Source organism: Castor canadensis, chromosome 12 (assembly GCF_047511655.1).
Source record: "Castor canadensis chromosome 12, mCasCan1.hap1v2, whole genome shotgun sequence".
Taxonomy (NCBI): Eukaryota; Metazoa; Chordata; class Mammalia; order Rodentia; family Castoridae; genus Castor; species Castor canadensis.
In genome coordinates, this window is record NC_133397.1 from 75,500,622 (window position 1) to 75,526,151 (window position 25,530).

General features: G+C 52.0%; 1 protein-coding gene and 1 long non-coding RNA gene across 4 annotated transcripts in view; both read left to right on the forward strand.

Moving 5' to 3' along the window:
* The first annotated feature begins 1,909 nt into the window (after positions 1–1,909).
* On the forward strand, positions 1,910–7,500 carry LOC109679722 (uncharacterized). Its single transcript, XR_002211790.2, has 4 exons — positions 1,910–4,110; positions 4,601–4,647; positions 4,895–5,299; positions 5,971–7,500. It is a non-coding gene; the product is annotated as an uncharacterized lncRNA (long non-coding RNA).
* Positions 7,501–7,573: 73 nt separating this feature from the next.
* Atoh8 (atonal bHLH transcription factor 8) overlaps positions 7,574–25,530 on the forward strand; it is a 32,750-nt gene continuing 14,793 nt past the window's right edge. Inside the window, exons 1-3 of one of the 3 annotated variants that reach the window (XR_012439778.1) lie at positions 7,574–8,454; positions 18,005–18,196; positions 23,298–23,508. Coding sequence is in view for 1 of the 3 variants with exons in the window: in XM_074050128.1 (XP_073906229.1) it covers positions 7,693–8,454; positions 18,005–18,196 (954 nt within the window). In the remaining 2 variants the exon portion in view is untranslated. The remainder of the gene's footprint in view (positions 8,455–18,004; positions 18,197–23,297; positions 23,509–25,530) is intronic. The other 2 variants (XR_012439777.1, XM_074050128.1) reach the window with 2 other exon arrangements.

The window sequence follows — 25,530 nt, forward strand, 5'->3', positions numbered from 1 at the left end:
TCTCTCTCTCTCTCTTTCTCTCTCTCTCTCTTTCTCTCTCTCAGGTTTGAACTTAGGGTTTCGTGCTCTACTGCTTGAGCCATACCTTCAGTCCATTTTGCTCTGGTTATTTTGGAGAAGGGGGGGGTCTTGAAAACTATTTGTCCAGGCTGGCCTACGAACCTCAATTCTTCTGGTAGCCTCTCAAGCAGTTAGGATTACAGGCATGAGCCCCCGGTGCCTGGTGAGAATGCGTCTCTTGATTCCCAGACCACCAAATCAGAACTGAGAACACCAAATCATCTGAGAATTCAGATGGCATTGAGCGCAGGGCTCCCTGGACTTGGGTGATGCATGCCCATGTCCTGAAAGGAAATGCATTGCTCCAAAGCCCCAGGATTTGAATTATACTTTTAGGCTTTATGTTTTTCTTTCTTATATAACCATAATTCCCCCCAAAACAAATAAAGGAACACAAAGGAAGTCAATACTCCCATTAACAACATTAAGATGCTGTGATGGATAATCCTGTTTTGCTGAAACAGAATCCCATGGAGCACACAAGAGATGCAGAGAGCCTGCAGGAGACCCTGGGCCTGCCTGCCTGCCTGTGTCCACCAGAGCTTCCCTACAGTAGCTACCAGAGGGAGGAATTTGGAAGACAGTATAATGTCAGGGGAAGGAAGAAGACCAGTATGGGGCAGGGCCATGTCAGATAGCAGTCAGAAAGCTGAGAGCTTGAGACTTGGTGGCTTCAGAGCCTTCTGGGGTTCACTTGCCCAGGACAGGCTGGCTGACAGTGTATTTGCCTTGGACAGGGCTCCCTGAAGGTTGAAGTCATCCCTTTCCTTCTTAACAGACCTTTAACCATCAAGGCAGTGCCATGCCACCTGCCAATGGAAACCTCTCTGGGGTTTGCCCACCCCTGGGCACTACTCCTACCTGCCTCTACCTTTGAATGGGGAGCACAGACCATGAATGCGATACACAGGTAAAGCATATACCCTAGGGGGTTACAAGCTGGAAAGGGCTGATGGTCACAGTTGCTAAAGATAATGCAGTGACATGACAGTGAAGGCTTGAAGGAGGGGAGGAAGCAACCCATTGCTCTGTCTGGGAAAATCGCACCTCCTTCCTGGCTCAAACGCCCCTTCTCCCAAGAAATACCCCAGAGCTGAACCCCAGTTCTGCCACTCTGGTTCCCACACTCTTCCTGAAGTGTCTGTCACTTGACACTGGGTCAGACTTGGCCCTCCTCCAGGTGAATGCTGTGTTCCCTCCTACTAAAATGCCAGCTCCATGGGGGAGGGGATTGCTTAGTTCACTGCTGCGTCCTCAGTCTCAGTGGGCAGTCTGCAAGTGGCATTGATGTGTTACAGGTGGGCAAGGGAAGGGATGGAACTGCTTGTTCTTGACACTATCTTGACTCTAGGTGGTTAGGAGCCTCACCAAGCTTATCGTTCTAATCCACCCCCATCATTGCTGTACTCAACACCTGTCCAATGTGAATGACTCAGTGTGAGCCCATTGCCTCCTGTTCAGATGATCAGACCAGGAGAAGGTCTTGGGGACAAGTCTGGAACCATGATGCTCTCCACATGACCTCTCTCTCCAACGGAATCACCTGGACCTCTCACATGCAACTAAGGGCTCCAATTGGCAGAAGCTGAACCATCATTCTTTGAAAAGCAAAGTGTCACCTGTGCAGGACTCCATTAGCCAAGGGAGTCACAGGCCAGGCCAGATAAACTGTCCCATCTCTTCACGCATATAGGGAGGGAAGGGATTGATGGAAACCCTTAACACATCTGAGAAAAGAAGGAAGCCACTGGGAGGTTTGGAGTGGAGAAATGACACAACATGGCCTATGTTTTTATAGGATTGCTGGCCAACTGTGGAGGAACCTGTCACACCAGGCTCTTTGCCCCAACCCCCACCCCACCCTGCCCCTCTTTATGCACCGGGGATTGAACTCAGGGCCTTGTTCTTGCTAGGTAAGTGCTCTACAACTTGAGCATGCACCCAGCCCTTCCTGCAGAGCTCTTATTCAACCTCTGTCTCAGCCCCAAAGACTCCCTCAATTTGCTGTAATTGGCACAGCCACTTGGATGGAGGAAGGTAGAAGCAAGGGTAGATAGTGAGTCCAAAAGAGCTTCCTGCCCAGATGTCTCATCACTGGATCCAGGGTCCTGCTGGTTAATAGTAGCAGTGCTGAGTATGCGGTTGGGAGGCAGGGAGGAGCTTTCGGGGCCACCAGGTTGACTGAATTCTCCTTTCTTCTTTCCACCCAGGCTGGTCCTATGCAGGGCTGCTATGAAAGAAACTCCAGGGAACACCTTCCTATTGCACTCTGTTCTCACCTGGAGGCCTCTCCTGGACCTCTAATTGCCACTCTCCCTCCCTCTCACTAAGGGGTGCACACTCACTTTGGAACAACCTGAATAGCCAGAAATAGAGACTCCAGAGTCAGGATTATAGAGCTTCATGAAGTATCCAAGGTTCCATCTCATCCAGTCAAGTTGACTGCAATCATAAGACACCTCTCTATACCACAGTACTTCAGAGCAGGTTCCATCCAGCAATCACAGGGAGGGCACCAGTGCCTGAATACCAATGTCCAGGCTGCATATGGCTGGAACTCCCAACTGACCTGGATGGTGCTCCTGCCATCTGACTCTGACCTGGAAGGAGCCAGGAGGATATGGGGCCGGACCAAGGGAGGCCAGTGGCTCCAGCTTCCACCCAGGCTAGGAGCACAAGCACAGAGAGCTAGCTGCCTATGAGGCCAACACCGTAGGTAGCCCAGACACTCACCTTCAGGTGCTAACTGCTGGGCTCTCAAGAGGTAGTGAAGTACAAAGGTTCAAAGCTTGGATTTTTTGGGTCAGTTGGCCTGGGTTCAAATTCCACTTCTATTATTTCCTTTGTGTTGGCAAATTTCTTCCTCTAGAAGCCCTAGTTTTCTCGTGTGTAAAATGGGGTTGCCTCCCTGAGTTGTTATAAGGATGAATGAAGTAGCATTTGAAGTGGTTCCCTGCATGGTAGCCTTTTGTTTGTTTGTTTTTGTTTTTTTGAGACAGGGTCTCACTATCTAGCCAGGCTGGCCTGGAACTTTCTACGTAGCTCAGGCTAGCCTGAAACTTAAGATCCTCCTGCCCCAGCTTCCTGAGTGCTGGGATGGCAGGCATGTACCACCCTGCCCAGCTCAAGTAATACTAAAGTTGTAAAGACCATTGACTGTGGGAGGATCTCAGAGTCATAAAAATTTTAAAGTTTGGGGGGTGGGTGGGCAAAGGTGAAGCCCTCCATACTGGAGAATAAAGCCCTGAAGTTTATTGCCAAAAAAAAAAAAAACAAAACAAAACCATTGAATAGTCTTAGAATTTTTTTTACAGGTTGGGGATTGAACCCAGGGCCTTGGGCATGCTAGGCAAGCACTCTACTGCTAATCTACATCTCACTCTAGCAGTAATTATTATCATCTCCAGAGGCCTGACCTTCTGCTTTCCCTTCCTTTCCTTGCCTCACTCCTGTTTCCTGGACCAGCCATCCAGGGGATATGGAACTTACCAGTGGCTCCATTATGCTCTTTCAGAGTAACCTCAAAAAGTTAGCTAACTGGGGAATGGCTTTAATGAAAGGCACAATTTTGTTGGGGTATCTGCATTTTCTCATTCAAAGCAAGGTGTAGGCCACATGGAGTTTTGAGAGTTTTATCTTGGCAACTCTATCAGTGTGAAATCTATATTACTAATATTATAGGGTAGCTCCTGGGTCCAAAACCAGCAAGAAGTTCCTCGTGGGGAGACATCAATGTGGTGTGCAATCCCAGCAGCTTCATACCACCAGGGGGCACTGCCCAGCAGGTCTCTGTCCCACTTCTCAAGAAGGTTTAGAAGGCAGAAGTCAGTGCCCTGGAGACAGGGGTGTGGACAGCTAGCCTGGATCTTGAAGGTATGCAGCCTGGCAGGCTAAGAGCAGAAGTAACAAGGATCCTTCTTGTCAGTTGGGCTATTTACAGCTGTCTTCTGTTCCCTCACACACCATACCACCCCAAGACTAATGGGATAATGCTCAGGGAATGATCAGAGGCTCAGAGAGGTGAAGGGTCTGCTCCAGGCCACACAGCTGGTAAGTGGAAATGTAAAGATCACTCCTAGGTTGGCCGGTTGCTGACTCGAGAGCCCTGCATTGACCAGTGGGAGAGGTAGCAGGGTGATGGGGAGGGATCCACTCAGCACAGCTGACTATTCCTATCCACTCCCTTCCTTTTCTCCCACTCCATGGAATGATGGCTTTCTTCTCTATCTGGGAGGAGTTGGGAAAGGACTCAGGATCAGCTCCACAGTCAACCAAAATGTGCTTTTCCTGAACACAGTCTGGAGCCTCTTCAGGAATGATATTCAGTCCTGTGGAAGACTCTCACACACCCAAAATAGCCATGGGCACCCCATGTCCGGAGGCAGGTCCTGGGATGCAAGGGGGGCCAGACAGCTGCCCTAAGCCGGTGCTTCTGGCCACCATTCACTTGACTTTAGAGATTGCTCTAAATGCTGCTGTGTGGCCTCATCTAAGCTTCACACCAGCCCTGTGAGAATGCTGTTATTTCTCCATCCTTCAGGGGAGGAAGCTGAGGTTCGGAGAGTGCCATAGCAGCTCTGGAAAGAGGTACATTGGCTTTCCACCCATCATTGTCACTGACTGATTAAATGAACAAGGACTGGGTGAGCTGGGATCTTGACTTTTGCTTGGAACTTGGGTCTCCAGAGAGAGCAATGTAAAGGACAAGAGGGCTGGTTGTCTTTCAGCAAAGATTGCTTAGGCATCAACTTGAGGAGACTGGGAGGAAGGGAAGGGGTAGTATTTCAGGAGCGCACAACAAGTCACCCTGCCATTTGCCTTCTCCCACTTCCAGGTTACTCTCTGCTGGAGGAATAAGAGCACTCCAGTATGCGTGTGAGCCCTTGCATTTTTGCCAGAGCTTCAGGCTGTCAGGTCTGGCTGGGCACTGGTGGCTCATGCCTGTAATCCTAGCTACTTAGGAGGCTGAGATCAGAAGGCTCTCAGTTTGAGGTCAGCCCGGCAACTACTTTACAAGACCCCATCTCCAAAATAACCAGAGCAAAATGGACTGGAGGTGTGGCTTAAGTGGAAGAGCGCCTGCTTTGTAAGCAGAAAGCTCTGAATTCAAACCCCAGTCCCACCAAAAGATCTGCACTGGAGGGCAAGATGCATCAATACTTGTGAGCAAGCATGTACAGAGGCCAGCGAGAGCAAGCAAAGGCCTACAGGAGGGAGCAATGCAGTTGACCATCGAAGGGTAAGGAAGAGTGGGCTCTAAAGAGGGGAGATGTGGGAGGCCTGGGGGCAAAGGCCAGTGTTCTGGGGTCCCAGGCTGGGGGGTGGAGAGACAGCAGGAAAATGAGGGCTCCTCCCTGGAGCACACCTTTGGTTTTCAGGACATAGATGAGGTGCAGGAAGATGCAGGTGTCCAGGGAAGGAGATGCCTCAGGGAGCATATGCCTGTGGTGCTGGCACCCATCTTGATGGAAAGAATGAACTTCTGAATTTACCACAGTCAGAAAACCACATGCTAGTGTGTGTGTGTGTGTGTGTGTGTGTGTGTGTGTGTGTGTGTGTGTGTGTGTGTGTGTGTTTGAAGCCTTCTGTCAAAATCCTGCTACGTTCAGGGTCTCTTTATTTTCCCAACTGCCCTGAAAAGTTAGCTGGACAGGAATATCCTCAAAGACAGAAAATAGCCCCTGTGGGATTAAATGCCTTGCACATGGTCATGAATATGAGCCTGGTAACTCACAATAGGTCACCCTGCCACCTGCCCCCTCCCACCTCACCTCCAGGGTAGTCTCTGCTCTAGGAGAGAGGGCATTCCAGTCTGTGTGCAGACTCTTGTACTTTCATTACAGCTTAAGGCCAAAGATCCGTCTTTTCTCAAACCTATCTTTTCTACTTTTTATGCCCACCTGCCTCTAGGAGGAAGTGCCACAAAGGATCAGCAAGAAGAGAAACCCTGTGCTGGTCAGGAGGACGGTATTGGGAAGGAGGGCTTCTGTCAAGGATATATGACAGCCTCTTCGTTTGACCTTTTCTTTCCAGAAGCTCCAGTGGAATGGCAGGGGACTGAGAGTGACATGGGGCACTTGGTGCCAGGCTCTGCTCTGAGTACTTTGCACACAGATGCTCCATCTTCAAGACCACCTGAATAGGAAGACACGATTATAACCCTTGTCTTACTGATAAGGAGAGGGAGGCACAGAGAGGTTAAGTGACTGTCCCAAGGTCACCTGTAAGTGGTAGAATGGGGGTTTGAATCCAGAAGTCTGCTTCAAGGGGCTATTCTGCCTTAGTTATTAATAACAATCAGCACAGCTGTCAATGCTGTGACAGGAGTGGATGTTCTCCGAATTTCTCATTTCATAGATGAGTAAATCTGGGTTTAGCAGAGCATCTGGGGTGAGATGCTTAGATTCTCACAGCTGCTAGGTCTACAGAATACGAAGCTTCCACCCTCCTCTGCCTGACCCCTGTGTCATTTTGCCAAAGCAATCAGTTTTGGGGCCTCAGTTTCCCAATGCTCCTGCGTTCCTCCGATCCAGCAAGTTGGAGGGCATTGGGGGTTGCCTTGCGGCGGGAGATGAGGTAGATGGCAACCTATGGATTCTTTCTCTTGCCACTGAGCTTGCCCCCCACCCCCCCAAGAAGTCGGAGCGCCTGATTTCTCCATCGTTGGCGTGTTTGGATGGGAGGTAAACGGGAAGGTGCTGGCTGGGGAAAGTAGGTGCTGCCTCACCGAGAGGCCAGCAAGTCAGGGTAGTGAAGTCTCCGCTGTGACTTGGGGAAGCATCAGCCACGTGCTCGGGGCAATTGTGCAGGGAGCAGACTCTCCGGAAAAAAGACACGCTCCCAACTTGAGTAGGGGGCGGGGAGGGAGAGCCGGGGAAGGCAGGTTCTGCAAGCAGTGCTGGGGGTAGGGGGGAGGCAGAGAGCACGCGGACAAAGGAGGCGGCCGGCAGCCCAGCTGTTTTGAAAAATGCTTCCTGTTTCTTTAAAGACGCTCGCGGCTCGGGCGGCCGGGGTTGGGGAGGCGGCGGCGGCGGTGGGAGCAGCCTCCTCTCCGGGCGGCGGCGCTGACTGATCTCGCGAACTGGGCTTCTGTGTAAACTGAGGCTAAACAAACACAGATGGAGCGCAGCGGGCGTTCTACAGAAATGCTGGCAAAGCGGCAGCGACTTCAGATGACACTCTGAGCGCTCCGGGAACGGAAAGCCCGGCGGCTTCGCGGAGCCGGCGGCGCAGCTGCCCCGGGCGAGGGGGAGAAAGAGAGAGAGAGAGAGAAAGAGAGAGAGAGAGAGAGAGGGAGAGAGAGAGAGAGGAGAGAGAGAGAGAGAGAGAGAGAGAGAGAGAGAGAGAGAGAGAGAGAGAGAGAGAGGAGACAGAGAGAGAGGGAGGAGACAGAGAGAGAGGGAGAGAGAGAGAGAGAGAGAGAGAGCGAGAGAGAGAGACACGGGGGGGGAAGGGAGAGGGGGGGAAGGGAGAGGGAGGGAGGGAGGGAGAGAGAGGGAGGGGGAGGCCGCGACTCCGCGGCGCTGAGCGCGGCGGCGGCCGGGGCAGAACCCGCGCGCGGCGTGCAGAGCGAGCGCAGCGGGCGCGCGTCCCGGGCAGCCTCACGCCCCTGCCTCGCTCGGTGCCCGCGCCATGAAGCACATCCCGGTCCTCGAGGACGGGCCGTGGAAGACCGTGTGTGTGAAAGAACTGAACGGCCTCAAAAAGCTCAAGCGGAAAGGCAAGGAGCCGGCGCGGCGCGCGAACGGCTATAAAACTTTCCGATTGGACTTGGAAGCGCCCGATCCCGGCGCCGCCGCCACCAACGGGCTCCGGGACAGGACCCAAAGGCTGCAGCCTGTCCCGATCCCGGCGCCAGTGCCAGCCCCGGTGGCGCCAGCCGTTCCTTCAGGTGGGGGCGCGGATACAACCGGGGAGCGCAGAGGCACCCGAGCGCCCGAGGTCCCAGACGCACGGAAACGCGGTTTCGCCCTGTGTGCAATGGGACCTGGACTCCCCACGTCGCCGCCGCCTCCAGCGCCCCAGGGCCTGGCATCCGGAGGTTCCGAAGCACAGCCTTTTCGTGAACCCGGCGTGCGTCCCCGCATCTTGCTGTGCGCACCCCCGGCGCGCCCAGCGCTGTCCGCGCCTTCCGCACCCTTAGCACCCCCGGAGTCCTCAGTGCACCCTGCGCCTCCCACGCGCCAGGGGGAAAGTTCCTACTCGTCAATTTCACACGTAATTTACAATAACCACCCGGATTCTTCTGCGTCGCCTAGGAAACGTCCAGGAGAAGCGACCGCCGCCTCCTCCGAGATCAAAGCCCTGCAGCAGACCCGGAGGCTCCTGGCGAACGCCAGGGAGCGGACGCGGGTGCACACCATCAGCGCAGCCTTTGAGGCACTCAGGAAGCAGGTACCCACTTTCCGCCGCACACCCTCAAATTGCAGGAGTGTGTGGGTGAATGGCTAGGGAACTGTACGCAGGGTAGGACAGGTACCCACTTTCCGCCGCACACCCCCAAATTGCAGGAGTGTGTGGGTGAATGGCTAGGGAACTGTACGCAGGGTAGGAGTGTGTTTAAGGGGCACGATGTCCCCTCCCAGTCACACCCCAGAACCCAGACAGGTTTGGGCAATCAGCACTGGTACGAATCTTAGTTTGCAAAGTGGGCTGGAGATCTCTGGCTTGGGCACGCCCGGCTCCTCTAACCCTGTCTGCGCGCCTGACTTCAGCCCTCATAGTTCATTTTTACGGCAGCAGGTATTTGTCTCCCGGAATCCCTTGGGCGCGGTGAAGAACAGAGAGGGAGAATGTGGGAATCTGTCCGGGTCAGGGGAGGGGAGCAGAGCACGGCTGTAGTCATTTGGCGTGGTCAGGGGCTTGGCGCTCTGTTCGTGGCTGAGACGCAGAACTCTGCTGAGGCGCTGTCCTGGGTTCTCCAAGTGTAAGGGGTCCACGGGTAGTTTTCAGCCCTTCTTCAGCCCCAGCTCCTAGCTAACTTGCTTCTAGGCTCTGTGCCCCTCGCCTGGCGTCCTTAAGGCTACAAGCCCTCCTCAGGGCGGTTTCAGAAGCTGTCCGGTAGGAACTTTCCCAGGAGATCCCGTCCACCACAACCTTTCCTCTCCTGGGAAGCAGGCACCTCAACTGAGACCCGGCTCCTTGGGGGAGAATCTTACCAACCTACTTGTAGGTGAATACGGTCTTCTCAATTTGGGGCTGGCAGAAGCTTGCCCTCACCAGGTAGTGCCCTGCTGAGGAGGTGAAAGAATACTTAGCAGAATTACCTACAGGGAAGGAGGATAGTTTACATTTCCACTTCAGGCAAGCTTGGCACTTCCCTGGGACTCTAGGCTTCTCTTTTTCTAAGAGAGAAAGGAGATCTAGAAGAGGATGGTAAGTACCTTCCCCACCACCCCAGGTCATGGGAAAAGTGGAGGGTAGATGTGACTGGTTTGATGGGTGAGATTTTTTTTTTTTGCTTGCTTTGCAGCTAACTATCTATTTGACTTCAGGAAAGTTACTCAACCACAAAACTGGGCCTTAGCCAACCACAAAACATTTTTGAAAACATGATCTTTTGGGATCACACTCTCCTCTTTCTATTGTAGGTAGGGTGGAGCAATGGTGCCTTCCTCCATCCATGGGTAGGAAATTGAACCCCTGGGGAAAAGGGGCTCTATGGCTTTTGAGCCTAAGGGTTTTGCTTGAGTTTGAGAAAGATGTTTGGTCAATGAGGTGAGGTAGAGTGAGGGTCAGGTGGCTATCACAGACTAAGCTGGACCACTGCTTACAGGGATACTAGCTGGGGCTCCAGGCAGTGGGCTCAGTGGAACTGTCAATCCCACCCTGAGCTAGAAGCTCGTGCCTGCACACCTGGGTAGGGGTGGATGAATGGAAGAATGCTCACCTTGCAACTTGGAAAGCCCCTCCTGGATTGGGGAGGCTACATGCCCAGAGCTTCACAGCTGGTGAGAAACAGGGCCAGGTTGGCACCTGGGTCCTTAGACTGCCAGCTCAGAGCACTTTCTGTGCCTCCAGCTGCCTTTTTCAGTTCTGCAAGAGAGAATATTCATGTCCTCTGAGTGTTCTACTATATCTCATTTGTCCCATGGCTTTTTGTATTTTTCTACAATAAATTCCATCATATTTGATCTCAACAATGTCCCTGTTAGGATTGGATTAACCCATTTAATGGAATAGAAAACCGAGGCCTGGAGAAAGAAGACACATCCAAGATTACCTAGTGGATTGGGGAAGATGATTTCTGGAATGCCTGCCTGGCCAGATGCTTCCCATGGTGCCATGTGAATCTGCATCTTGGGCTCCCTCCCCACCCAGCCCTCCCTGTTTGTTAACACTTGGAGCCTGGGTGGTGCCCTTGGCAGACTCGCTGAGATGGGATTGGTAATCCTGGTCTCCTTTCACTTCCACCCTTCCGTGGGGATGTTCTATATAAAAGGGACAAGTCCAGTGTGTCTAAGCAGGAGGCAAGTCCAAGCCCTCTCAAGGAGAGAGTGTTGCATGCACACTTGTACATGCATATGCGTATGCACAGGCACACACACACAGAGTTATGCATGTTCATTAAATGTGCTCAAAAGCACACACAAGCACAATCTCAGATACACCTGCTCCTTTCCTCCTTGTTACAACCTTCTGTCCCTTCCCTAGAAAAGCTGCTAGACTGAAGTGGACATCTGCCTATTGTCTGAGAAGGACAGAAATACAGCCAGGGCACTTCTAGTCACAGCGCTTGGGGCCAAGGTCAAAGACCATACCTACCGTTCCCCCCTCTCCATACCCTCCTACAGCCCCCACATGGTAGTCAAAGTCCTGTGTCCCAGAGTGGCTCTTCCCTCATCTGGGCCTCAGACTCCCACCTGTGAAATGTACCCACTGCCCTGCCCCATCCAGATGGGCAGAAGCTCTGGATATAGACTCAGGCCCTCCAGAAGGGAGAAAAGGCAGAGGCTCTGTTCCAGATGGAGCCTGGGCAGATGTGCCACTGAGGTTGGCTCTGGGATTGTGGTTCCAGTCAGGGAATTCATTTTCCTGAGCAACTTCCTGGTACGGTGCAAAGAGCACTGGCCTGGGAGTCCAGAGGCTGGGCTTTGAGCCTTGCCTCCACTGCATCCTTCCTGCCTCCCATTCCCCCTCCCTCTTTTCTTCCTTTTTTGTTTTTGTTTTTTGTCTTTTGCAATACTGAGGACTGAACTCAGGGCCTGTTGCTCTAACACTTGAACCATACCCCTCAGTCCTTTTGATTTAATGTAATTCTTCTTTTTCTTTTTCTTTCTTTCTTTCTTTTTTTTTTTTTTTTGTGGCACTGAAGTTTAAACTCAGGGCCTCACGATTGCTAGGCAGGCGCTCTTACCTTGAGCCACTCTGACAGCTCCCTTTTGATTTTGGTTTGTTTTTGCAGATAGGGTCTTGTGCTGACTTTGTCCCTATGGCCTCATACCACTGCCTCGCAAGTAGCTGGGACCATGGGTATGAGCCACCACACTTGACCTTATGCATGTTTTCTGTGTGTCAGAGGCAAGTGCCTTTTCTTCTTTGGGCCTCAATTACTGAAGCTGTAAAATGGCACTAATGTGTGCCTCCTACGTATCTTTCTGCAAAGAACAAATGAAGGAAGGAAGGGGACGTAAGAGGAATGAACATTTCTTAAGCATCTTCAAGGTCCCAGGACAGGGCAGGGCTCCTGACAGATAAGCAGCAAGAATTCATTAATCATTTCAATTACAATCCTGGAAACTGCTGTTTATCAGACACTTGTGACAAGCCCTGTGCACAACAGCATGGTTGTGTACTAGTTCATTTAGTGGAACAGGCATTGTTATCATCCCCCTCACCCTCTCCCCGTCTCACACATGGTGACACCAGGGTCCAGAAAGCTGATGTGAGTTGGCCAATGTCTTGCAGTCTGGTTTTTTGTGCTACACACCGAGTAGCACATACCATTTTCTGGATTCCAGTGTGGTGGCACCTCCATGACACCGCTCAGTTGCAGCCTGCAGCAGTGTGTGCCATGGTCACCATGAGCTGGGATTCAATCAGAATTAGTGAGTCCCTCCAGTATTCAGTGCTTAGTAGCTTTGCTCCTCAGCCTGTCTAGGTCCTGGAGCTGTCCACCTGAGCACAGGACCAGACAGGCCACTGTGTGGTTCCAATCCACTGTCTTCCCAACTGGGAAGAAGCAGGGAGGGCAACTGTAGGGCTGAGGTGCAGGTGAAGGAGAGACCCTCCAGTCTAGGGAGTGTGTAGGGCAGATGGTCAGGCCAAAGCACATGCCACCAGCCCAGCTGCACCCGAGCCTCCCTGATGCCTCATGTGAAGGCCATGTGTGCACAGCTGGGCCTGGCTATGTGCAGGCTGCTCCCTGCCAGGTGGGAGGGGTCCAAGGGAAAGGCCAACCTTACTGGATGGGGGGAAGGAGGGGTCCAAGCCATGGGCCTCAGCCTCTTGGTGGGACCTTGGGGCATTTGGCCTGCAGATTAACTTCCTCTCTCTCCCGCTCAGAGCCCCTCAGCATTGATGGGGGAAGGGCAGCAATGGCAGGCGGTGAGGAGCCCTCAGCAGTTGCCTCCAAGCAAGTGGGGCCCAGGCTGCTCCTGTAGTCTCCCAGAGGAGGCATGTGGATGGTGACCTCCCTTGCCTCTAATACCATGGGGCAAAAAGGGCCACAGATGACCCATAGCAGCCTGTGCATATCCACTCAGGTCTGCTTGCACTGGGGCTCCATCTATGTAGGTGAGGATGACAGAGGACTCTCCCTGTCCCCATGTCCATAGTCGAGGGTAGCTGCTTGTGGAGCCCTGTTTGCTGGGCCTGTTGTGTAAGTCTGAATGGCTGCCTTCCCATTTTGCAGACAAAGATACTTATAGAAAAGGCACAAAAATTCTTCAAGGTCACTCCGTGACCTTGATCGGTCCCCAGGCCTGTCTGGCTCTGGGGCCATAGCTCTTAACTGCTAAGACCCAGGTTATTGGCTGGGGCTTGTAACCTCATGGCTTTGTAGATGGCCAGGATTTTAAAAGACCTATTTAAATACATGTTGACATGAACCTTGAATAGCTCTGGGTAAGGTGATTTTGCCCCAGAGATGATTAGAGAATAGCTTCCAACAGAAGGAACCCAGTACTCAGCTGTGTGCAGTGACTGTGCTTCTGGAGCTCTGTGGGCCCAGGAGTGTTGATGGGCTTCCAGGAGGGAGAGCTGGCTCTGAAGGGCCAGCAGGGGGTGGCATTGAAGCAAGAGGGTGGAGGGCTTCTTGAGGCCTTTCCTGTGTGCCCTGGTAGGCTCTGGACTTTGTTTCTGCGTTGTACTTTCCCACTGCAGTCCCATTCTAAACAGCAGCTATTCTGATGCCCATTTTGTTGGTGAAGAAACTGGGGTTCTGTAAAATTATGGTCCTGCCTAGGGACCACAGATGGCCAGGCCAGTGTTCTTCCTGGTTTGCTGGAGTGGGGTGGAATGTTTGGGGGGACATGGGACATTTTGAAAATGCCCAAATTGGCTCCTCTGAGGTTTAGAAATCCTTGTGGGATAGCTAGCATGAGGCAGAGCTCTTTACTTTCTCAGAATCCGGGCCATCTGTGGGTTGGGAGTGGAAGCTGGTGGTCCTGCTGGCTCCTTTGGCCTGCATCCTCTGATGGTGGCTGTGGGTCCTCAGTAGGCAGTGGAGTGGGCAGGTGGGCCCTAGGCTTTGTTGTGGGTACTCAAAGAAGTAAGCAACGCTGGAGCCTCCTGGGATCAGAGCTCTCCATCCTCACCTTCCCACCTTCAGCTATAAACACTCATCCAAGTCCCCCAGTAGTTCCTGCTGGCTAATTGAAAAGAATCCTGCTGAGTCCTGAGTTCAAAACCCAGCTCTTCTACTAGCTGGGAGACTAGGGAGTTCCTATATGCCATGGGTCAAGTGCTTCTCTATAAAGTGAAAGTGGTCATTTCTACCTGTTGGGCTGCTTAAAAGATGAATATGGATGGTGTATTTGAAACTCCTGGCATTCATAAAAGGTGGCCTGTCCACACAGTCATGGAGCATCTGTGCTGCAGACTTGGGCGTGGCTGCTAGATGTGGTCTTTGCAGCTTAGTGATGTGTGCAGGCATTGCTATCCCACCCTGTGGAGGAGAAAACAGGCTCAGAGAAGTGAATGCATTTGCCCAAAATCACACTGCTAAGTGCCTGGACTTCCTAGAACCTGAACCAGTCACTAGACTCTCTCTTTGTAGTGGCAGCCAGGCCACATGCCTCCAAGCTGGGCAGTTGGAGGCCAGGGGCTGCATCTTGGGGTGTGGGAACCAGGAGGATCTGGAAGAGGCCAAGTGAGCTGAGAAACCAGCTCTGGGAATGGGGAAAGGTGGAGGGAGCCACTTGAATAGGGTCCTTGTGGTTCCATTTATGGTCACCTCTGGTACTGGGAATGAATGGCCTGTGGCATGTGCCTTCCTTGGGTGACAGTCAGATGAGCTAAGTGATATGGGGCTCAATATGCCACCTGTCTGTTTCCTCATGGGCAGATGGGACATTCGTCTTTATTTGGGGGCAGGTTTCAGATGGGAGAGCTACCTGTGAACAGCTGCCACAGTGCCCGATACACGGGAGCTCCATTGGAGCTTCTCTTTTGGTTACACATGGAGGTTGACAGAAGCAGTGGAACAAAAAATGACACAACTGGCCCAGAAGCTGGTCTAGGGCCCATGGGTCAGCCTTGGCCCCACCTGTTCCTCTGTAGTCTAGCAATGACCCTGAGTTCAGGCATGTGGAGCAAACCTTCCCCTTTATTCCACCTCCCCCTCCCCCCAGATCCCTCTCCCTTCTGGAAGCCCAGCTGTTCTGGGGCCCAGGTGCACAGAGATGGCTATTTAAGAGAAACTCTCAGTGGCTTCTGGGTGACAACAGTGCTGTGTCACAGAACTGAGTGTGTTTGGTCACTAGACCTCCCCTCCCCCACAGCCAGGCACCACTCCTGGGGTGAGGAGCAGGCAGGCAAAGGTGCCGGGCTGGCCCCAGAGCCCCTTCCCTGCCCCAGGACTGCCAGATCTTGTTTATTTGTTCAAGCTGATAAAGCAGGATTTTCTGGACTCTGCCTGGGAACAAGCAAAGCGCATTGTTCTGCCAGCTTTTCTTGGATGGGTTTGGAGCTGCGGCCAGGGTGGAGTGGGGGCGGGGGGGCTGCAGGGAGTTGGCTTTGTCTCCACTGCCTCCCTCTCCCTTGCTGGGTTTCCTAGTCGAAGTCCCCCCACATCCCTGCCCAGGCCCCACACCTCCTGCTTCTCACCCTGTCTAGAGTCCCTTTTGGGGGACCGTCTGCAACAGCCAATGTAATCATTTTGCTGACCTCTCCCAGGCCTTGCTCTGTGCAATGCCTGTGTCATCTTAGTGAATCCTTCCTGCCCTGTGATGTCAGTCCTGTTGGCAATGTGACAAAGAAACTGAGGCTCAGAAAGATGATGCCGCTTGCCTAGGGTCTTATAGCTAAGCAGAACAGAGCCAGGTGTTGAACCTAGGTGACAGAAAGGTATGTGCATTTCGGCTCTTCATTCTCAGATGAAAGATTTTTGACTCTGTTTCAAAACATCATGGAGGCCTCTGGTGAATGAGGAGGGAGATAACAGATTCGCTCACTCACTGCCTCATTCAACCAGCCTTTCCGAGGCCTGCTATGGGCAGACCTGGGTCAGGTTTTGGAGGCATGGGGTATGAGAGCATCACCACACCTTGAGCCACTTCAACAGGAATGGGGACTTAAGGACACATAGAGTACCATTAAGGGCAGGCCACCCCCTTGGTGTAGGGTGTAGAGAGTTCAGGGAAGTTCCTGGACAAAGTGAGGGTTAAAGTAGATGATGCATTTAGGGTCCTCAGTCTGAGATGACTGTCTCACTAATGTTTTTTTTTTGGACAGTACTGGGGTTTGAGCTTAGGGCTTTCAGTTTGTGAGGTAGGCACTTCATCACTTGAGCCATGCCTACATCCTTTTTTGCGCCAGCCTGGACCACCGTCCTCCTACCTACATCCTCCTGTGTACCTAGGGTCATAGGAGTGAATCACTGCACCCAGCTTATTGGTTGAGATGGGGTCTTGTTAACTTTTTGACCCAGCTGGCTTGGAACTGAGATCCTCCTGATCTCTACCTCCCAAGTAGCTGAGATTACAGGTTGTTCCTACTTAATCCCAAGAGCCTGGAATAGAGGTTTTCATCCTTGGCACTACTGAGAGTTTGGGCCAGGGAACTCTTTTTGTTGTTGTTTGCGGTACTGGGGCTTGAACTCAGGGCCTGCACTTTGATCCACTCCAACAGCCCTTTTTTATGAAGAGTTTTTTCAAGATAGGGTCTTGAGGAACTATTTGCCTGGGCTGGCTTTGAACCACGATCCTATTGATCTCTGCCTCCTGAGTAGCTAGAATTACAGGCGTGAGCCACCAGCTCTGGGAAAGGACCAGGGAACTGTTTATCGTGGGATCCTGTACATTGTAGGATATGAAGTAGCATCCCTAGACACCTCTTAGCCCCTGCTTCTCCCTTGTGGTGACAACTGAGAATGGCTCCAGACATTGCCATCTGTCCATTCTACTTCTCTTCTTCCTCCTCCTCCTTGTCCTCCTCCTCCTTCTTTGGTGGAACTAGAGTTTGAACTCAGGGCTTCACACTTGCAAAGTGGGCACTTTTCCACTAGAACCACACCTCCAGTCTATTTTGTTCTGGTTATTTTGGAGATGAGGTCTCATGAACTGTTTGCCCAGGCTGGCCTCAAACTGCAATCCTCCCGATCTCAGTCTTCCAAATAGCTAGGATTACAGGTGAGAGTCACCAGGGCCTGCTTGCCATCAATCCATTGAGAACACAATCATCCCAACTGAGAACCGCCAGCCTTGAAGAGTGCCTGGCATACTGGGGTGCTCCCTAAACACTTGTGTGGCTGCACTGTACAGGCCTCATTCTCTGGGATACAGGTGAGGCAGCGATATGGATGCTGTGTATAGATCCTGAAGAGCCATGGAGAGGGGAAATAGGAGCCTTGGTTGCTGGCAGGAGCATTTCAGCCACTTGGGTAGACAGTGCATCATGGGACCCTTAGGTTCATTGGTTAGCACCGATTGGATGGATTTGGAGGAGATATTTCCGAATTACAACAGTGCTCCATTCAAGTGTGTTGCAGCCTTCATAGCTCTTCACTCCTGCAACTCACCAACTCACCTTGGTGGTTGGTAGACAATGAGAAGAAATTAGAGGCTCCCTCTACCCCCTTCCCCCTCTGCCCACCCAGCACAAATCTCTGCAATTAGTGAGTAACTAATTGGTGTTGAATCACTGGCAGACATGTCAAGTCTGATTGGGGCTGTCACTCTTTATTATGCACCTGTTGCATGCCCTGCCTGGCAGCACCCCAGGTCTAGAGAGCATATAGAAACAGGGAAGAATAAGGAAGAAAGTGCATCATATTTGTGTCTTTCCAGCAGAGCGCTGTCTGTGTCTGTAGGGATGTTCTCAAGAGTGACATGATAGCATCATTCTTGAGTTTAAGTTCTTTGAAGCAGAAGTCAAGTTTTTAGTTGTTGGGTCCTCAAATGCCCAATAAATAAATGTCACTGAATGAGCAAATGAATGGAACATCAGAACCAAAACTTTCTGCCCTCCCTTCCCGACTCCTTAGAGAGAAAGGAGGAGTTGCTTTGTGAGGGTGGAAATTCACAGTGCATTCATTCATGCTGACTTTCAGGCATCAGCTGAAGCTGTGTCTTTCCCTGCAAAAAGGGGATGCACATGCATCCCAAGTGTTAACGTCCCATGAGCTGAGATGTGGGTGTGTAAACAGCAGGTGCTTAGCACAGGTCATACAATCAGGGTAGAGGCTGCCTCCTCTATTTCTGCCAGGTCTAGGTGGGCATGGGGCACATGCCCATCACAGAGCCGCTCCACAGCCCCCCTGACACCTTCTCCTTGCTTCCTCCAGGTGCCATGCTACTCATATGGGCAGAAGCTGTCCAAACTAGCCATCCTGAGGATCGCCTGTAACTACATCCTGTCCCTGGCACGGCTGGCTGACCTTGACTACAGCGCCGACCACAGCAACCTCAGCTTCTCTGAGTGTGTGCAGCGCTGCACTAGAACCCTGCAGGCCGAGGGACGTGCCAAGAAGCGCAAAGTATGTACCAGGTGCTGGGCAGTGGCCTCTGGGGAGGACGGGAGGCGGGGACTGCAACTTAGAGGCATCCCACATGTGCCTAGGACTTCCAAGAGGCCAGAGAGATCAGCCTCTTGACATGTTCTGAGGGTCACCTCAACTTCAGGGCTCTAAGCATCCTTAGAATCATGATGGAACCCTACCTCTGGTAATGGAGCTCACCAAGGGTCGCTGAGCCTGAATTTGCCCATTGCTTAAATGAGGACTAGTTATATCTGAAGCCCTTGCTGGCCTTATGTGCTCTGGTGCTGAAACTCCCACGTGGCCCTGATAGATGTAGCAGTTTGAGACTCTCCTGAGCAGGTGACAGCACAGAAGAAGTCTTCTGCAGGTTTTGGGATTGTGACTTGGCCTATGGATTATCTGAAGCTGTGTAAGGTGAATGATATTTATTCATTCATTCATTCATTCACTCAAGAGAGGTTTATTGAGCAAGCAGGGCAGAGGTATAGAGATGACAAATACATGGGTGTGGTTCCCATGCAGCTCACAGACTGCTCAGAAAGACTCTTCTGCAAGTAGTGGGGGAGAGTGTGGCCTATCATGGGGCCAAGGGAAGACCATTGTCCTGCCAAAGGGAATTTGAGGGGACATTTCAAACATCTTGTTTGAGCTTGGACCAGCAAGATAACTAGGAGGCCACCAGACAGACAAAGCAGGGAACCACATTGGAGACAGAAGGAATGGCCTGTACAAAGCCTGATGTGTGTGGGGAGATCTGTGCAGGGGGACAGGGGTTAGGTGTGGTTTCTCAGATAGCTGATGCTTTGTGCATTTCTAATGAGGGGTCAGTGCTGAGCAAAGGTTATTGTAGCCAGAGGATGCCATGTGGTTTGAGGAAGGGCTGTGAGCAAGAGGGCTCCCTTGGATCTCTTGGGGGCTGGGGACTCTGGCATCATCTAGTTCACTTCATCTCCTTACTTCCTGGTACACCCCTCCCCCAGACCCCTTTCAGGCAGGCCCCTCTGTGATTCCCCAGGTTTCCCAGAGGCCCCTGGGCCCCGAGCCAGGGAGGCCCTCCATGGACTCCCAGGCTCCTCCTCACTGCCAGCCTGGCCATCATTGTAATTGCACGTTGCATTCCTGGGAGTGGTTTAACATAGACCAATTAGAGGAAATCCTCATCAAGTGGGTGAGAGAGGAAGCTCCACTGGTCACTCTGGGGCCCGTTTTCTTTGGGAGAGTGACATGGGTAAATGAAGGCGTGATTGATGGCTCCATGCCACGCTCTGTGACAAAGGAGGTTTGTAAACTCTCGGTGAACTCCCTTGGCATTCAGTGTCTGTCTGTCTGTTGTCCCTTGGGGATGTGGATGGGCAGTGTGGGTGAGCACAGTGTTCCCCATCCAGGCCCCTTGCCCTGCCCTTCTCCTCCTCCCACCTTCCCCCTCCTCTTTATCCTAGCAGCACTGCCTGAGGCCTTCCCTCCACTGGTCCCTGGATTGGAGCAGACAGTGTCCTGGGCTGGGAGGAGGTAGACACCAGCCCAGGAGGTGAAGGAAGCAGGGAAGCAGGATAAAAATGGTTAGCAAAGCTGAGCTTTTGGCTTCTCCTGAAATCACCTCCTCATTGTACAGGTGAGAGACTGGACTGTGGTTAAGAGCATCAAACCATCCCTGGTTTGAGTCCTGCCTGTTACCTACCAGTCTGGACCCATTTCTTAACCTCTTCCATTTCCATCCCAATTGGAAAATGAGGATGGGGGTCGGGGACGCTGACTACCTTGAAGGTGAAACAAGTCCTTATGAGAGTGAGGAGCATAGAGTCTGCAGGAAGGGAGCATGCCTATCAAGTTTGCAATTGTCCTCACTGCCACTTTACCCTCAAGGTAATGAGTCCCTCTTGCTTTTCGTCTTGAACTTGAGGCTCACCCTGCTGGGCCCACTTAACTGAGGAAAATGCCTTGAAAGGGGGCCAAGATGGAAGTTCCAGGTGGTAAGGTGTCTCTTCTCCTCCCCTCCTCTCCCCTTTTCCCCTTCTTTTGCTTCCCTACCCAGCCCAGGCCTGGCTGGGGCCTGAACCTGGACCAGTTCTCATGTCTTTCCTGTGTGCTGCCCTCAGGCTTCTAGCACTAGATTGTAAGGGGCTTCCCCTCTGCGACTGTGGGAAGTGAGGGTCTTCTGTCTTTGCCCTTCATGGTCTCACAGACTCCAAGCATGTCCATAGTGACACATTTCCCTATGGAAAACTCCAGAGACCCCAGTGATCCTGGCTCTCCCCTTGGGCACCTGCGTTTGTAATGCAAGCCTTCCCAGAACTCCACCTGCCCCCATCGGCATACACACACCTTTCAGGAGTTTTATCTGGACAATCAAGATTTGACCCTTTAGCCTATGAAAGTTTGGGCCACTGGTATGTCCTAACCAGTCATCCAATCCAGGATACATAGTGTCCCCTGGAGCCCTTGGGCTCTTAGGCACCCTCTTTCAGATCCTGTGAAACCCCTTCTCTGTAACCAAGTACTTAGTTGTTGGTCATCCTCAGTCTTTCCTTCCCTCCCACTGCTTGTGGCAGTCTGGCCACAGACTTATCCCCCTCCTTGGTTGGGAACTACAGCACCATAGTCAGTGGGTCTGGCTGGAGTCTTTGAGTGGATGTTCTACTCAGGGAGGTGGCTCAGCTGGGCTCTGAGGCTGAGGGGCCTAGAGCCCTAAGGAGGACATTCCCTGCCTGGTTGGGGGTAAGGATTTTTCCTTCCCTTTGATTTGAACTCAAGGCCTCCTGCTTGCTACATAGCCACACTACCCTTGAGCCATTCCACAGCTCTTTTTGCATGAGTTATTTTTGAGTGGGGTCTCTCTTTATGCCAGGGCTGGCCTGGACCACAGTCCTCCTATTTGTGCTTCCCATTCCCAGTCTTCCCTTTTCTTTCATTTGAAGGCTTGCAATTTTAGATGTGCCCTGGATTTTGAGTGGCAGCTTTCTTTGGTTCCTTTTTGTGGCCTCCTAGCCTGGGCCTCCAAGGCCTCTCCTCTGTTTACCGAGATTCTATTTGGGGAGCCAACAAATATTTTCCCCCAGACTGCCTCTCTGAGAAGGATCACTAGAGCGTGTTAGGGGGTCACACCTGGTTATGTGCTGACGGGAAGAGGGACTGAGGCCGGACTCTTATCCATGGGCATCAGCTCTGCCACACCACAGACTGGGACCCAGTCAGGGTCAGGAGAAGCCTGGGAACTTAGGTGCTGGGCCCCAGAAACCCCACCTTCTATTTTCTTCAACAGATATTTATTCACCCTTTATAGGGTGTGTGACCACTGTACAAATTCAAGAAAGAGATGGGGTCCTAAAGCTCGCTCAGTATCCCTACCTCTCTTCTGCCTCCTGGACAGCTGAAGGATACCCTCTTTTGTGCTAGGCCTAGTGTAGATAGTGTAGGTACAAAATAATTTACCACAGAGATTCCAGTACCCAGAAGCCACACAGGACACTGACTTTGAGTCCGAGTCCCATGCAGAAGCCCCAGTAGTACAGAGAGCCCATGTCAGAGGCCACCCAACAGAGAGACAGGGCAGGAGGAGGGACGGCTCTGGAAAGAGTAGTCCTCACTCTGCTACCGCCAGAGATATTCAGACTTTTGTCTAGAGTATTTGGGAATCAGGAGCAGTCAGGGCAAGAAAAAGGAAAAAGCAAAAGGAAGAATTCTTGCTCCTCACTTAAGCCTCCTGCCATCAGGAATTTGTGCATGTGGCTGAACCTAGGAGGGCAGGAGGACTGGCCTGATGTTAGGGGATGAGAGAGAGTGAGACCTAGAACCTTCCTTCTAGGGGTTGGCTCTGCCCTTTCTGGGTCTGACATAGCATGGGGTTTCTATGCTGTCATCCTGGGCTTGCCATTTATGTCACCTTTGAGAAGGCCCTGGGACAGAGTACATGAGCCCAGCTGAGGTTTGAGTGACAGTTGGGTTTCTCTTTGGGGCCCTCAGAGCTTCTGGGGGCCTTTGCTGCTCTTTCCTGGAAAATAAGATGACCACCTCAGGCCTACTCCTTTCCAGCCCCTTTTTACCGAGACTGACCTTGGTGGAATTGGTTGCCCTTCCATTCATCTGCTGGAGTTCCTGAGTTCCTGAGAAGGTATATGTCAGGCAATAGCTTCATGAATAACCTCTGTCTTAGTCTGTTTTCTGCTGCTGTAACTGAATACCATGGACCAGGTAATTTATAAAGAACAGAAGTTTATTTAGCTTGTAGTTCTGAACTGGGAAGTCAGAACTTACCAGCTGCTTCACTGGTATCTGGCAAGGGCTTTTTTGTTGTATCCTCACCTGGCATAGGAAATCATGGGGCAAAACAGCAAGTGCACCAGCCGAGGTCTCTTCCTCTTACAAAGCCACTGCTACCAGCATGGGGCCTCACCTAATGCCCTCATCTCATCCTAATTATCTCCCACAGGCCCCACCTTCACATCCATTCACATATGAATTTGGGGAGTAAGTTTTCAACACACACACTGGAGTTTATTTATTTTTTTATTTTTTAATTTTTTTCCTATTTTGCCCTTATCCAGCTACTGGAGTTTAAAGCCTTCTGTTAAAAGAGTAGCTCTGAAGACTGGTCTGTCAGGTAGGGTTGCAGGAGGCTGGGGGCAAAGGGTTGTACCTTAGGACTGTTGAGTCCGTGGGATATGGCAGATATCTGTTTTTGAAGACATCTGTTGGTCACTGCCTGTGTGACTCGTGGCTGTATGAGTTTCCTTTGTTGACATGTCCCTGAGGGTCTCGGTGACTCTCCTTCAGGATGAATCTTTGAGAGGCTGAGGTCAAGGCCCTCTGGGACCCTCAGCAGCTCTTAGGAGCTGCCTGTCCCTCCAGGTCTGATGACAGGGAATTTGCTTCACTCCTCAGGCACCAGGCACACCCTTCTGCCCATTCACACCAGAGAGTTCTCCCTTTTTTGGGCTTCACAGGACACTGACTTCAAGTCCCATTCAGAAGCCCCAGTAGTGCAGAGAGCCCACATCAGAGACAGGGCAGGAGAAGGGAAGGCTCTGAGAGAGCAGGCCCGACTCCACCACAGTCACAGATAAAGCAGTTAAGCACCTGGCCCTGGGCCATGTTTCTGCAGCTCCCGGTTTTGAAGGCAGCAACTCCTGGAAGCCTTTGAGGAGGAGTCAGGAGCAGATTGGTTCTTTCACACCTGGATGGCATGGGTCTTGCCAGTTCTGAGGAGTAGGAGAAGATCAATGGCCTGCAGCCTACTTCCAGCAACTTGAAGCCACTGAGTGACAACACAGCAGCTACTACTAAAAGTCATGGTTCCCGTGCTCTGAGCCCTGGTAATGAGTGGCCATTAGGTCTCTGCCCTCAAGTTTCTCGCAGGCTCTGGGCGTGTAGTGGGAGAATAGGATGAATAACAACCCATTGAGGTATGCACTGTGCCAGAGGCCTGGACATTGTACACTGAGTGAGGCCCCTGGGGTGCCAGCTCGCAGACAGGGTCCGTGGGCAGAGAGGTGGAGGTATGCCCACCCAGAGCCCTCCCAGAGCCTGAGGTGGCATCGAGCATGTGCAGCTTGGTCAGCTTGGTGTCTTCCTGGCTGCTGTTTGAGGGAGGGAGGCTTTTCATGGTGACAGTAGGTGTGAGGTGGCCAGGCTCTGGAAGACGGTCTTGGGTGCAAGCTCCTGTTGACATCAGCGCTGAGACAGACCCCTGTGGCACAGTGGTTTCGGGAGGTAGGGCAGCCTACGTGAGTTGAGGATGACTGAGGGGTGCTTAGCACTTCCCATTGTGCCGCCTCATTGACCCCTCCTACCAATCCTCCCAGGAAAGGACGAGTGTAGCACTGCATGGATAATGGAACCAAAGCTGGGAGCCTAAGGTCACCTAGCCAGTAAGAGAGGTGTATCAGGCTCCTGCAGCTTCATTGCTCTGCCTCCCTCATGGAAGTGGGGCGGGCAGAAGGTGGTTCTCATTTTCAAATCCTCCCAGCTAAGTTACTGAGTTAAACACCATTTGCTCTCAAAGCTTACAGAGTCTGTCTACGCTGGGATAAAAGGGGGTGGGTGTGGGAAACCACCATCAAATTCCCTTCCAGTCATAAAAATGGATGCAATTTATTTTTCCGGCATTCCAATTACATAGACGTTTGTCGCCAGCTGCTTTTCTAACGTGAAGTGTTCTCTCAGCTGCTGTTTCTTCTCTCACACTTGACACCGTTAGGCCACAAGTCTGGCAGGCCCAAGGCTGGAGGGATCATTAGCTGGGGAGCCTCCCAGGTGAACTGAGCCGGTTCTCCTAGGAACATGCCCTCTGACGTTCCCTGGTGGTCTGAGGTTGGGTAGAGGCTGGGGTGCTGCTCCCCTGACCCTGCAAGCCAGATCCCTACCCTTCGTCCATGAGAAGATGCAGGGTCTCAGACACAGTGCGAATGAGTCAACATGCTCAGACACCTGAAATCTCTGCTGCCTGAAGTGACCACTGTTGGAGGGCATAGCCCTTCTGGAGCACTCCTTCAAGCCAGGACTCCCCTCCAGAAACCTCTGAAAGAGGCTCAGTGACCTTTAGTTCAGACTGCTGGAGAAGGATGTCTGTGTAGGGTGGGGGTTAGCTTCAGAGAGCCCTACCGTTCATTCTTTTCAGTTCTCCAGGGTGCTGTCACTTTCAGCACATGAAAGTATACTGGGTAGGAGCTCTCTGCAAAACTGTGAGGTGGACGACATGTCGAACTCTGGGGATAGAGACCTGGGATAGATCATTGGTACTTCCTCCGTAATCGTGGGTATGTTATTTAATCTCTCTGATTTCCACTTCTCTGTAAAGTGAGAGTCTACATACCTTTCTTGCCAGCTTGCTGAAAGGCTCAAACAAGATTCCATATCAGAAAGGGCTGGCATTTTTTGTGAGGGTCAGAAAGGAAATCTCATGAATTTAGAACTCTAAGGTAACAACTTAATATGGGATCCCAGGAAAAAAACATCTCAGGAAAGAGTGTGTCCCCAGGTGGCAGATGAGGACCAATAGTCCTGTGTGGAGGATTCTTTCATCTCTAGCACTTCAGCCCCCAGACCCTGGTGCTGCACCCTTAAAGTGGAACCAGCAAGCAGTCAATCCAGAAACTCTGGATCACAAAGGATATGGATTCAAACCAAGAACTGCACACAACATTTGTTGTAGGAGAATGCTAACACTCAGACCACCACCGGCAGACACTGGGCCACATGGCGATGCTCACTACAGCCCTACCATGTGACCCACCTGTTTATCCTACCCTTTATTGTACTAGCCTACCAGGCGGGACCACTTCCTCCACTGCACAGAAGGGAAACTAAGGCCAAGTGAAGGGCAGCCACTAGCCCAA